Source organism: Epinephelus fuscoguttatus, linkage group LG20, assembly GCF_011397635.1.
Source record: "Epinephelus fuscoguttatus linkage group LG20, E.fuscoguttatus.final_Chr_v1".
NCBI classification, from domain to species: domain Eukaryota; kingdom Metazoa; phylum Chordata; class Actinopteri; order Perciformes; family Serranidae; genus Epinephelus; species Epinephelus fuscoguttatus.
Window position 1 is genome coordinate 35,437,148 of NC_064771.1, and position 15,185 is coordinate 35,452,332.

Sequence of the window (15,185 nt, forward strand, 5' to 3'; positions counted from 1 at the left end):
AAACGGAGAGTAAAAGAAAAGGTTAGAATAAATACAACATGTTAATAATGTACTCACAGACCAGGACATGAAAGGAATGGGTATAATATTCTTCAAAGGTTGTTCATACTGAAGTGTGAATACACACTGCCAGTTCACACAGTTTGTTCATAGTGTTGCTAGTTCATGTATAATAAGCACTTCATTTTGTTACAGATTGCTTCTCACTGTTCTACCAAAAGAAAAGAAAATCATGATGGGGATGGCTTCTTGAGTTCTTCTTTGACACAGGTGTAGTTACGAGGTGGCGATCTGAATCATTCACCAGGGCGCCCACCCCCCCACAGGCCTCAGCACAACTGCACTGCCTGCACTGTCTGTATTTACACCACTGTTGCGACCAGGTGAGCCGGTGGGCGCCCTGCAGATATCAACCTCTCACCACAGTTGTGGCCAGCATGCAAAATCTATTGAAATCTAGCTTCCTCTTGTCCTCTAAGATTTGTTTTAAGTGCAGAGGAGAGTGAGTGATGAGTCAAAGTAAATAAATCTGCCTGATGAAAACACAACTATTCAAAGTGTCATCACTGTGCAGTTTGTTACTGAAAATTGTGACAGAAAAGTATGATCCATAAGAAACACAAAGACAAAGACCACCAAGGTGCCAGAAAAAAGACCACAGAGAGACTCAAAGACACATAGGACCACAAAGAGACTGGAAAGACCAAAAAGACCACAAAGAGACACAAAAAGACTGAGAAGAGACAAATAAGACCACAGAGAGACTCAAAAAGACCACAAAGAGACACAAAAAGACCGAGAAGAGACAAATAAGACCACAGAGACTGAAAAAGACCACAAAGAGACACAAAAAGACTGAGAAGAGACAGAACAGTCTACAGAGATACTCGAAAAGACACATAGGACCACAAAGAGACAAATGAAGATCACTAATCGTTGCCTTTCCTATGATGATGTTTCCTGACAGAAACGGTGCATTAAAGTCCAAAGTTTCTCTGCAGAGAGGCGTTCACAGGCAGTGTGTGTCTGTGTGTTTGTGTGTTTATGTGTGTGTGTTTTTGTGTGGTTGTGGTGGTGCTGGTAGCTGGCAGCGTTCAGAGCTGGAAGTGTTGCAGCTGCAGGGGATCAGCGGCAGGGTGAAGGTATTAGTCTCGCTTGGTTAGAGCTGCGTCTCGGCGGTGCTGCGCCAGCACAGGAGGAAGCTCTGGCACAACCTGCTGCTGCCGTGGGATCACGGCCCAAAAACGCTCTGCTGTTTGTATCTCTTAAACTAATCACACTGACCGGAGGCGCTGCTTACGCTGTGGTGCTGGATCGATGCCCTCTCAGGAAAAAAGTGTTGCGGGGGAAAGTTTGGGTGGTGAGACGGTGAGAGGAGACGAATCAGCAGCGATAATAAAAACTCTCAGAAACACACTGAGCTGTATGAAGGAGTTTTTCTTTATTGACTGAGGGATTTTTCTGTGGATTCAGTGAAGTGTATTTTCTTCTGTGGAGTGTGGGATTATTTCTGTAACATCAAGAAATGAACTCATGTTTAAAGAACTAAACTGACAGAGTGGAGCAAACAGCACAGATTGTATTTTTTCTCATCGCCTCTCAAGACTGTAATCTCTGACTGAGATATACTGAGGGCGACACACACACACACACACACACACACACACCCCAACGCTGATCATTTTAAACACACACTTTCAGTCTGAACACGTAGCTTCAAGGTTTTATTCTGGCAACATGTTATTAATGCAGGGTTTACTGAGGTTCAGTTTGATGTTAAATGTGAATGCAGATTTTCTCAGGTATCAGCGGGGGGTTTATTAAATTAACTGATCTGAACGTATCGACACGTTCTCAGAATTATTTAGTCAAACCTACAGGGCACAAGCTCAGGGGCCTAAGGTGTCGGGGCCCCACGGCCTTCACTTGCAAAATGTCACTCAAGTTAACACATAGTAACGAGGAAGAGACTCAGTGGCCACAAAGAGGGTCACAAAGACCACAATAGGCTCAGAACCACGAAGAAACTCAAAAACGCCATATAGATGCAGAAACCCCCACAAAGAGACACAAAGAGATCATAGAAACCACAACGAGAGACAAAAAGATCAGAAAGAGACTTAAAAAGACCACACAGAGACCCAAAGAGGCCCAAAGAGACCCATAGCGACACACAGAGACACATAGAGACACATAGAGATCACAAGGAGACCAAAAAGACCATGAAGAGACACCAAACAACTACAGAGACTCAAGACCACGAAGAAACTCAAAAACATCATAAAGACATGCAAAAAGACCACAAAGAGACACAAAGTGATGCAAAGGAACTGCAAAGACACACATAATTCCTACAAAAACCAGTAAACAACATCAGAGAGACACATAACGACGACAAAGAGACTTAAAACAACTGCAAGTAGACACAATATGATTAAAGAGCAGCAAAAAAATGACAAAGGGGACAGATAAGTATCTCAAAGAGACACAAAAAGACACAAAAGGAGACTCCAAAAGACCACAAAGAGAAACAAAAAGACCATGAAGAGACACCAAACAGCCACAGAGACTTGAGACTACAAAGAAACTCAAAAAACATCATAAAGAGACACAAAAACACAAAGAGACACAAAAAACCTACAAAGTGATGCAAAGGAACTGCAAAGAGACACATAACGACGACAAAGAGACATAAAACAACTGCAAGTAGACATAATATGATTAAAGGGCAGCAAAAAAATTACAAAGGGGACAGACAAGTATCTCAAAGAGACACAAAAAGACACAAAAAGAGACTCCAAAAGACCACAAAGTGACCCAAAAAGACCATGAAGAGACACCAAACAACCACAGAGACATGAGACCACAAAGAAACTCAAAAACATTATAAAGAGACTCAAAAAGACCACAAGGAGACACAAAAACACAAAGAGACACATAGAGATCACAAGGAGACACAAAAAGACCACAAAGAGACCAAAAAGACCATGAAGAGACACCAAACAACTACAGAGACTCAAGACCACGAAGAAACTCAAAAACATCATAAAGACATGCAAAAAGACCACAAAGAGACACAAAGTGATGCAAATGAGCTGCAAAGACACACATAATTCCTACAAAAACCAGTAAACAACCACAGAGAGACACATAGCGACTACAAAGAGACATAAAACATCCCCAAGGAGACACAATATGATTAAAGGGCAGCAAAAAAATGACAAAGGGGACAGACAAGTATCTCAAAGAGACACAAAAAGACCATGAAGAAACACCAAACAACCACAGAGACTTGAGACTACAAAGAAACTCAAAAAACATCATAAAGAGACACAAAAACACAAAGAGACACAAAAAACCTACAAAGTGATGCAAAGGAACTGCAAAGAGACACATAACGACGACAAAGAGACATAAAACAACTGCAAGTAGACACAATACCATTAAAGGGCGGCAAAAAATGACCAAAAGAGACAAAACAATCACAAAGCAACTTGACATATGCCTTTGCAGCATACGTTAAGTGAACAGTTTAAATTCAGCTAAATTATTCTGAGAATACGTGGTGAATGATCACAAACACTCTGAAGATAAGAATCTTCAGACAAAACAAAACAGTTGAATCTCAACTAATGAGCTGTTGAAATGTCACAAATACTCCGTAAGCTATTTATTGGCGGACGATCCAAACAAAGCATTACCTCATATATTTGGAAGTGCATCCCAGGAATCCAGTGTCCCAGGATTAAACTCTGTTATTGCTTTGCATCCTCCCGTTCATCATTGTTTCTCTTTATTTGCTTTATATTCTGTTTCACACCACAACACATCGTATTGTATCCTTTGCATGTTGAAAAAGGCCCTTCACTGCAACACTAACATTACACACAATGGAGTTGATTTCAGGTGACAAATCTCAGAGTGTAATAATGTGATTAACTTTGAGTCAGTAAAAGTCTGTGTGGATGTTGATGGCAGCTCAATGTTTCAAACTATTTCACACAGAAGTCACCTACCAGTAAAGTGACCACTTTGACCGTCACTCCCTGCATCCCGTTCTCTATCCGGCTCTCCTTCAGACTGCCGTTCAGTCCGTGAACTGAGTCCCACGTAGCGAGCTGCACAGAGTGACAAAGAGAAGACAGAGAAACGGTGTATCAATAACACAAGACTGAGCCTGATGATTTCATTTGTGTGTGTGTGTGTGTGTGTGTGTGTGTGTGTGTGTGTGTGTGTCAGAGGTCCTTCAGAGGAAACACAGAGGTGAATGCAACAGGCGGAACAATTGTTAATTAATCCAACAGTGTGCGGCTCACAGGCTGCAATTTTCACCATTTATTCACTGGTCTCAGTGGATTCAGGAGGAAGAGTTCACAGCTGCAAATGAGACGGGGACAAAGAGACGAGCACCGTGAATATGGCAGGGAGAAAAATGAGGAGACGCCTATGCAGCATGCCAAAAACCCACTCCAGTATTCAGTGCCTGTTCAGCCACACACAAAACCAACCTGACCTAATTAGGTCCAAAAAAACCACACAAAAACCCTGTACCAACCAAGTGACCCTCTCAGGGAAATCAACTCAAAGAGCATCATGAATTCATTTGTTTCACACGCACACTGACTTCATGTGTTCATCAAGAGAGCATGTGAGATCATATAATGTTCCACATATATAATGTCCTCACAAAGATCTTTTTCTTTTTCACATGTGAGATGCTCGACTGATGTTTCTGCTCGTTACGGAGAAGTAATAACTGATCAGTGACAGCAGGAAGCAGAAACTATAACTTCTAGAACCTGTTGCATATCTGCCCCCTCTGATTCATCTCTGACGACGCCTGTATAATAAGGCCAACTACAATTACCACCCTGTGGTCGTATGACTCCGCCCACCAGTCCAGTGTCTCTGACAGTCTCCATTCATGTCAGTGAAAACATGGATGCTTCACACACAGAAGATCTGTACAATCAGCACAGTGTCAAGATTAGAGTCACCAATTCAGTATCTGACCAAATGTCTCCCCTTCTGTTCCTGAGATATGACGTTAAAACATGATGATGTCACAGTCAAGCTGACCTTTGACCTTTTGACCTTCATTACTTTATCCTCTTAGACATTTGTGTCAAGTTTTGTCATAATTAGAAAATGAATTCTTGAGTTATGGCCAAAAACATGCACTCACCTTTGACCACCAAAATCCAATCAGTTCACTGTTGAGTCCAAGTGGACGTTTGTGCCAAATATGAGGAAATCCACTCAAAGTGTTCGGGAGACATCATGCGGACAAGAATGAGACAGACGCAAGGTCACAGTGACCTTTGACTGCCTCAATCTAATCATGTCATCGCTGAGTCAACAGAGATGTTTGTGCCAAATTATATTGCCAAGGTCACGAAAATGGGACAGACGGACACACCTACTTATGGATAACCCAAGAGCATATCGCTCACCTGGAGGCATACAAATGTCAAAAAATGATAATTATAACGATGAAAAAGTAAAGTTAGGAATGATAAAAATAAAAGTTAAAAGTGTGACACTGCGTCAAGATTATAATAAATGAAAGAGACTCATGTTTTTACTTCATTTATAATTCTGACTCATGATCTCACCACCTTACAACAGTCTGATTATAATCTTCTCCTAATTTAGCTTTTGTATTTTATCATTTTTACTCACCTCGACTATTTTTATCTTTATCCTTCCTAGCTTTAAATCATTTTCCTCCAGCGCCACCATCAGGTCAACATTTTACTTTGTCCAATACTTTGGTTTGTGACTAAATACCTGAGTAGGCACAGCTGAACGAGGAGCAGCTTCATGACTCTCCCACCGTACCTACATGTCAGTCCACGATCAGTTCCCTCTACCTGTGAGAGCCCTGAGGAAAATGCTAAGTTAGAAATCAGCTAGCTATAAAGTGTTTGCTGCGCCTTTTTATTGTAGCCAGGCAACCACCCGATCATGTCTTTACCTTAACCTTCTCATGTAATCAAACTACAATTTTGTTACCCAGTAATCAGTGTGTAGCTGCTGCCATGTTGAGGCAGAGGGTGCTGTCTGTAGCTGTGGTTGAGGGTGAGAGGCTGTCAGCAGATAAACAGAGATCTGTGTGGGTACATGAGACCCTAAAAAAGAGGCTGGATCATGGGGAGTACCTCCAGTTGGTCCAGGAGCTTCTCCTCCATCATGGACGTTTACAGGCAGATTTCAGGATGACTCAGGGGCAGTTTGACAACCTGCTGTCTATCGTCGGGCCGTGTAGCTCTGGGTATCCAGCAACCACTACCACCAGTTTCTCCTCCATTGTTTAACAACTGTAAACTTGTTGTCGTGACCACCACAGAAGGCCCGCCTCTCAAATCATCCAATCGGACAATGGGTTAGAGAGGAGGAGATGACGTGGGCGCTTTTCTGCTCTCAGTTGACATTTTTTCAACTCAAGGAGTTCAGAGCGCTCCGGCAAAAACACCGGGCATGAAGTCTAAATTAATTTTGGTTATTTTACTCCTGCAGCATCATGAAGATGAAAGTGTGGACTGATCGGAAAGTCTTTCAGGGTTCGTACGTTCAACTGTTGTAGGAACTCCGACATCTGTGACTCAGGAGTCGGCTGCTTCAGAAAGATTTTGAAACTAGAAAAAAACAAGTTTGCAAATCCATTTCAGCAGCATCTTAATCAAACTACTTCCTGTTCAACATTGCGTCTCTTCCTCATCTTAATACACACAAATCTCAAGGCTGCGTGTTGTTTGTGTGCCGATATGATGCATGAGTTCTACATTTTGTTTTTAAATTTCAAAATGATTTCCATGACCTCTCTTTGACAAATAAAAACACAGTCAGACTTCCCAAATGTCAAAAGTTGTTGATACATGAGCAGCCGCACGAGAACGAGTAAACAGGACAACAAATGTGGGCAGACATGTGACGGCAGCTCTGGAAACTTCACAGACGACATCTGTGTTAATACCAACAGGGACTGAAGCTCATTACCAACAGGCCGCATTTTTACATTTTGATTTTCAGCTGCTTGTTTTTGTCACCAGGTGCTCTCCATTAGAGCGTGTGTGTGTGTGTTTGTGTTGAATAATAAGACTGAACGCACGGCTCAGCGCGATGCAACTGCTCCGTGTGTGTGAGTGTCATTTGAATAAAGAGCAGGAAAAAAAATGTTGAGATGTTTGTGTTGTAATGCTGGCTGGAGCTGCTGTGACACACACACACACACACACACACACACACACGGATTATTGATTAGGTGATGGTTGAACAGGCTCCACCCTCACACGTCTCTGTGATCCGTCATTAATCCATCAGCATGTTGTGTTTGTACACATCTTGGTTCCTTATGAAACAAACTGAGTTTAATTGCACATAAAGTCGTCTCTTATTAAAACAGACTCATTGTCTGTGGCGGCGTTGTGTAATTAAACTAATTGCTTTATGTACAGTTTAATTCATCAAAGTGAGACAAAGAAAATAAAATCAATATAATAATAAGGGGTCACTTTCACATTAGAGGAGGCTAATAAAACAGTGAGATCAACCGCGCTCTGATTGGTTTCAGCTGACAGTTAATGTGAGCACGCTCTGTGATCTCTGACAGGATGTCTTCATTAGCGTCATTAAGCTAAACACGCTGTCTGTTTCTTGTTGTACAGTGTGCAGAGCTGTAAACAGCCAGACAGGGTCATACAATAATACATCGCTAACAGGGCTCAAACAAATGACTCTGCTAATACTCTGCTAACGATGACAATAAAACACAGACGAGCGTGTTTATTCAACTCTGCTGCCAACATACAGCATGTTCTCTGGTAATTACATACCACTGAAAGAGGAATAAAGGAGTAAATTAAACCAAGTAAATATAGAATTGTTTCAGTAGTCCTCCTTTGAAACTGTAGAAAATACTTCTTTTTTCTTTCTTTCTTTTTTGAATACGCAAAAAAATATATATATATATAAATAAATAAAATAAAATAGAATAAAGCTAATAATAATTTTGCAGGAATTTTTTTTATCTCCCAGCACAACATCAGCATCCCTGAGTCAAAAGAGATGTGATGGGCTTAACACGTAAGGAAACAGTGTCGGCATCTAGTGCGATACATAGTGTGTTGGACAATAAACAATAACAATGGAGTTAACATGGGAATAACAATCCTTTACTCTCCCTATTATATGGCAGCTGATCTCGTCCTCTGCATGAACAGTAAGGACTTCACGGACCTCATTGTTTTCCCAATTCGCGGCTGCTCTTCTTCTCTGTTGAGTTAGCTGCTAACTGCTACTTAAAACATCTGTACACCGAGCTCACGTGTGCTAGCTTGCGTGCCCGCCTTCATGTGTGTTCACCTGCTTTTGCTGGTCTCGCACACAAGCACGCACACGTGAGGCAGTCAGAGCTACAGGCTACAATGAGGCTAAAAACAGAGTTCAAATGAGGTTTTTCCAAACAACTTTTTATGTCGGGGCTTCAGGACACTTGGATCACTACGGACGAGCAGTATGGAGATATTTTGTGGTTTCAATGATGTGTTTTTGGACGTTTGAATCTGGGGCGCCGTCAGCCTCCATTAGGTGGAGTTGTGTTGCTACCTCCTCTCCCCTTGGATCTCTGCAAGTGATGTGAGGACTCTAAAACTTCACCTGAGCCTCCCTCGGCATATGGGTGAGTAGATAATGGCTGAATTTACATTTTTGGGTGCACTATCCCTTTAACCTCAAGTTAATGTTATAGAGGTTAGGTTTATGCAAGTAATGTTACTGTGGGTAGGTTTAGTAAAACAAACATGTTGTGGACATGACTCAAAGTTCAGGCGGTTTTGAACACCTGTCTCTGGGGGAAAGTCCTGCGTTTTGTGACCCATCCATCACACCAACGTGTCTCCTAACTGGACTGCTCGGAAACACTTCATTATTTGGTCCCGTCAACGCATGATCACAGCCTTTTTGGTGCATTACTTTACGAAGGAAAATGTATATGAGAACAGCTTCTGGGTCTAGTTCTGCTGTGGTTGAATCATCAGTACAACTATGTTGGAAAATCTCTGGTTCTTTAATAAAAAGTCAAAGGTTCCAGCTCGTGGATGTAAAAACTGACGGAGAGAAGCAAAGTCTGACTCCCCGGGTCCAGACCCAGTCATGGTAGAGTGGAGATTTAGGTCCTCTATGTGTATGAATACTTTTGAAAACATATACTTTCACTATCGTTCTCCATCTCCTTCTGGAGTTTTAACAAATGTCGGATGGTAAGAGGACAGAGATGAATCTTGACGTGCTTTTTTGTCCTTTACAGCTACAAAGCTAGTGCGGCTTAAAAATGTGGAAGACATCAGGAAGGATTTCGTCAATTCAAGAAATCCATGACGCACACAATCACAAATTATCTCAGCAGATGAAGCAATCTGTGCAACATATGAGGCCCTCCAAACAAACAAACACGAGTTATAGATGGGAGACACAGAAAAAGACAAGTGAAGAAGAAGGAGGAGGAGGAGGAGGCACAGAGCGAGCTGAGAGTGATGGAGAGGCAGAGAGGAGGAGGGTAAAGTGGAGATGAGAGAAAAGGAGGCGGAGAGGACAGAAAAGGAAAGAAAGAGGGAGCGCTTGTTTAATAATCAGAGAGCTATTCTCAGCTCTGCTGTCCTTTAGATGATCTCAACCCCTCGTCTGTCTTCATGTGTGAGATCGTCGGGGAGTTCTTCATTAACAGATAAATTAAGACTTGCTCCTCTTCGTCTTTCTTCTGTCCCACTTGAACTATAGGAGCAGCAATCGAACCGAGACAGGAGCAGAATATCCTGCAGTAAGACTGAAGCTGTTCTCTCTGTTCCCTGTGGGTCTGTAATGAGGCCTCAGAGTGACAGTAAAACACAGCGGAGTCAGTGGGCCGTCCACCGCCCGCACAGCGTCCCCGACCACACTGTTAATGGTGTCTGTTTACTGCACCCACGGCTGCAGCGCGCATTAGATGAATGTTGTAGAAATAAAATAAAATTACAATATTAAAGTCTGACTCATGTTCCGTGGTTCCCTTAATGTCGTATGAAAGCAATATTTGGGGCTTTGGTGGCTTTTAAATTTTAACAGCACAATAAAAACTGTGATTTACTTTAAGGCAGTGTCATGGAGCTCTTAGAAAAACATCTTCACAGCATACTGCTTCTTTCAGGGAATGTACTTCCTCTTCCTGTTTCCTGCAGAGTATTTTAAGGGTGGGTGTTTTGGTTTGGCTGTGATGGGCTGTCCAACACATCCGTCATTTCCTCCAGGTGCTCCAGCTTCCTCCCACAGTCCAAAGACATGCAGGTTAATTGGTGACTCTAAATTGTCCGTAGGTGTGAATGTGAGTGTGAATGGTTGTCTGTCTCTATAAAAGTACAAAACCTGACAGCACTCACTTATAAGTGTAACACTTTTAGGTTTTGCACTTTTCTGTGATTTTTTGGACCGGCACCCTATTACTTTTTTGAGACTTTTTGAGTGAGCATGCCAAGTCTGCTGATTACCTGTCTCTATAGCCTAGTTTCCACCAAACCCTTTCAGTCCAGCACCTTTGGAGCCAGCAGTAAGCCTTCAGACATGGTACCTAGACCCTCGGTGTGTTCAGACAGTCCTCTTAAATGTGGGCGGGGTTGTTGTCACTCACTGCTCCGTCCAGCACTCGCTGTATTTCCTCATCAGCGGTGACACAGATGGAAGTCTGCACCTGGTTTATCGTCCACAGAACGAGGCTGCACGCCCACATTTTCACAACAAAATACAACAGGCTGCAGTGAGAGTCTCTCTCCATGGGATATTTCAAAATAGCAGCTTTGTGCATTTAGTCCTTCTCAGGCAAGCTCAGGGGTTTAGTGTTGCTGTAGCCCACAGGAAGTGAGGATTAGAATATATGACCTTCACATAATCCGCTCCAAATGAATCTATATTTTTAAAGTCATTACTAAAAGTGTGTGTCATATAAAAACTAAGGTGATGGTCAAAGTTGTCACAGTGAAATTTAAGGTGTGCTGATGGATTCACGTCATCAACTCATGCATTGAGTAACATTACAAGTTAACGTTCCACCTTAAAAGTTGCCGGCAGTCGGCCCAGTGAATGAAGTGATTTTTTTCTCTTTCATTTTATAGTTGTAGTTTACTGATGTATGAACAGAGGTTACATAAAACCAGAGTGAGCGTCCTCTACTGACCAATCAGACTGCAGGGTTTCTAGCTCCACCTTTTAGTACCAGATCTGTGTGCTAGGTACCCCAACAGAGGGGGGACCAAACATGGGGACGCTAAGGAACGCTGCTGTTGGTACCATCCACAACCGTGTTCTATAACTTTTAATCTGCTTTTAATTTTTTAAATCATTTTTTAATTTTGTGAAGCACTTTGTAACTTTGTTTTAAAAAGCTCTATATTAATAAAGGTTATTATTAGTATACATATTTAATGAGCGCTGTTGGAGGGAGCCTGAGACAACGACTGCTTCTCTGTAACTGTTGTGCAAATAAAAAAACTTGACCCACAGACCCAGACAGTTTAATCTCTGCCTGCTCTGGAGGAACAGCGCCTCCTGTCTGTGTTGTGGTGAACAGACGATACACTGGTGAAGACGAAGAGTGACAGTCTTTCTGTGTCAATAACGTTCCCAAACTCACTTTATCGATGGTAAAATGCTGAATGTGAGGTCCTGGTGTCGATGCTACAGTCGACACTTTTTACTGCACTTGAACAACTAAACTTCCCGTGAAGAAATAATAAAGACGATCTGTTCTGCACCGAGGAGGCCGAGCTTCACCTCACCGTAAGCAGACCACCTATTATTCCTGACAATTATTAGATTATTAATAGTAGAAATAGATTTTCCAAAATGCCAGACGGTCCCAGCTGAGCTGCCAGTCTTTCTAACTGCAGCTCATTTTGCTGACTTACGGCAGCCATGTTGCTCGGCGCTGTGAGAGGAGCGGGTAATGAGAGGAAGAGGAGACAACAAAAATATGAGGTGCACTCGGAGAATATGCTGAGGGACGTTTGGTGTTACATAACAGGATCAGCATATTACACAATCTGCATAAAGCAGCAACATGTCGGCACCTTCTTTTCACCTGATCAATCACTATGTTCCTCATTCTGGTAAAAGTGCACCTCTTATGCTTTCCTTACCTGACTCAGAATCATGTCAGTCAAATCAGATTTGGCTGTTTAACACTAATTTATGGTGTCTGGGAGTTTGAATGGGGCTCAGTGGGACGTTCAGTGAGATGGTGACATTCACGTAAGATAGTAAAAAAGCTAACTGGGCTACTTTGCCGACACTAAATATCAAACAACATCCAGAGACTGTGGTATCAAGTTGCTGTGAGCTGTAAATTCACCACTTCTCAGCAGAAGATAGAAGGTAATATTAACTCAGAGCCTTTGGGTCATAGGCCGCGTTTTTGGGCACGTACACCCCATAGTTTGGAATATTTACTTGGAACATTACCGGGACAGAAACAAGACTACATGGTAACAAATAAATGGAAATGTTACGACATGACGTGAAATATTTCATTAAAAAGACAAAGGAGTCATAATGACAGTCTGACTGTATATAACCATATTTTATCTGAGTAACATAACTCAGATTCACAGTTTGTTCAAACTGGATAAACAAGTTCTTTTTTATCATACAGACTCACCTGACAATAAACAAAGACAACTGATTGAAGAAAATAGCCTGTTAGCTAAGCTAGCACAGTGTTACAAACTGAAATATTCAACCAGGTCTCATTGCGAAGGCGTCAAAAACCGGCACTTGGTCAGTGACGTCCGTGTCAGACACTGACGAAAAAAGCCATCCTTTCATAGTGGCATAAAATGCGGCCAGTCTCCATTATGGTTTAATGATGGGAGGGGCGGTGGATGGGTCCAACAACGATGACTTTCAGCCAGGAGACCGGTGTTCACTTCCTGTAAAATTGTAAAGCCAAACAAATGTTCTTTTTTTCCTAAACCCAACCACGTGAGTTATCGAATGAAAAAACATCAATTTGCAGTGTTGTACCACCATGGTGCTTTTATTTTGAAAGAGACTGTATGCAAACTGTACATTTCCTGTGAAGAAGAAGAAGAAGAAGTGTATTTTGAAAACAGACAATGCATGTAACAGGCTGAAGTTGACACGGCGTCACAGAACGTCAACAACCAACACACCCAGGGTACCTTGGACGTCATATCTCAACGTGGAAAGTCCATGACCAAACGTGGACATGTGACGAGGTCACAGTGAGGATGTGTTGCAGTATCACGGAGGGGACGAGTTTTGTAGGCACATCAGATTTCACAGAGATTCCCATAGAAATGAATGGACTTCCAGTTGACTCGTCTCTCTACACATACGTACATGTAAGTGGAAACGAGGCGTAAAGCATGTAAATATGTTCTAGTATAAATCCAAGATATAAGTATGAAACTGAAAATAAGCTAATAAAAACCTCTTTAAAGCATCTTTTAATAATGTTCTTTGTTAAACCAATCTTGGTTACGTACATGAAGATAAGATGATGCAAAATCTTCCTGTGCATTTTAACCCACTGGTGACCACGCCAAAGCTGAACAAACTGTGAGTTTCCCACAGAGCTGCAGTAACTCGTCAGACATTCAGTAAAAAGAGGAGGAACTTTTACAGCAGCTTCATTGGCTCGATTCAAAACAGACATGAAGTGATGACCTGGCTGCTTCTTATTCACCTCAAGTCTCTGTGGCCTCTCTGAACATGTCTCACACGCAAAGACTGAGATGTGAATACACTCTTTCTTCTGCTCTTCATCCAATTACTGAGTGTTTCATTGAGATGCACCAGTTTCCATGAGTGCTGTGGATGTGAATGTGCGTCCACTGGGAACCTCATTACGGTGCAGCATTCTCCTCTTTCTCCTGGCCTTCAGTCGGGCAGGATGTCTGCTGACAGAGCCAGGAGCTTGGCACAGGTTGACCGCTTAGATCGACTCTTTGAAGCCGTGATGAAAATAAACTTCCTTTAGGAGGAAAAAAATCTGTTTCTTTAAGAGATGCAGGAATCACAGAATCAGAATATATGAACAGACAAAGACGTCACAAAGAGTGTGTCTCTTCATGTGGCGAGGGCAAGACTTTGTCTCGAAGTATTACATCTGCTTCATGAACTTCAGAAGCAACCCTGTCTTCTCAGTAAACAGTAAATGTTTTAGGAGTTGATTTGCAAATTCTTGAGAATTGCGTTTACCGACAACTATTACCAAAGTTTCCAGAAAGTGCTACGTTTTTGGACCACACCGGACTCTGAACTTTGGCAGGACTTTGTCACCAAAGACCAGGGTTCATGTCCTGTGTCCAGCACAGAGTTGGGTTAATGCTACTACAACAACGATTTGGGAAAGATCATGGCTTTTGTTATCTGGAGAACATTAACACATCTTGTCTCTACTTCAGGTAAGTGGTGACTTTTTAAATGTTAACCAAAACCTCAGTCCTTTCATCAGCTTAAAGGGAAATTTCGGTTTATTTCAACCTGTCTCCTATCATCCTAAATTTGTTTCAAGTGACTAGTGACATAAAAATAATAGTTAGCATGTTAGCTGTTAGCCTAGATACAGCCGGGGCGCATAGTAGCGTCAGACCTGTTAAAACGTAAGTGAACGGGCAACCTTCAAGTGCAAAGTTAGTCCACTAAACAAGCTTTTTTTCCACAAAGACCGCCTCATATCGTTAGGATAAATGTCAGAGAACATATAGAAAACGACATGTAAACGTGTTGTCTTACCTTACCGGTGTGCTGCCATGTTTGTTTGCCATTTAGCTCTGCTTTCCAAAGCGCGGCCGAAATCTCGCGAGAACAAGCGGCAACAGCTGGAAGGCAGAACCGGACAGTAGCCTGAAAAATTCATTCATTTATTTTATGAAAGATTTATAGAATAATGGCTGACTTTTTGTCAGACTTCGACTTTGTGGAGGAGGAATTTGATTTTGCAGAGTTTGATGGCCGCCCTTATTTATTTGAGCCAGAATACACTGACCAAGAGCTTCGTGAAATTGAAGAACGGAGGAGGTGAGAGAGAGAGAGGCGCAACAGGTAGAGGACGAGAGAGGAGGAATGGCTGCTGCAAGGCTGCGTAACTCTGGAGATTGGTGGTGTACCTGTGAATGCTGTGCCCCAGTGCCCAC

General features: G+C 42.2%; 1 protein-coding gene across 2 annotated transcripts in view; it reads right to left on the reverse strand.

Moving 5' to 3' along the window:
- LOC125880628 (glutamate receptor ionotropic, delta-1-like) overlaps positions 1-15,185 on the reverse strand; it is an 841,018-nt gene that overhangs the window by 69,314 nt on the left and 756,519 nt on the right. For both annotated transcript variants that reach the window (XM_049563255.1, XM_049563254.1), the window contains exon 9: positions 4,017-4,118. In XM_049563255.1, coding sequence (XP_049419212.1) covers positions 4,017-4,118 — 102 coding nt within the window. The remainder of the gene's footprint in view (positions 1-4,016; positions 4,119-15,185) is intronic.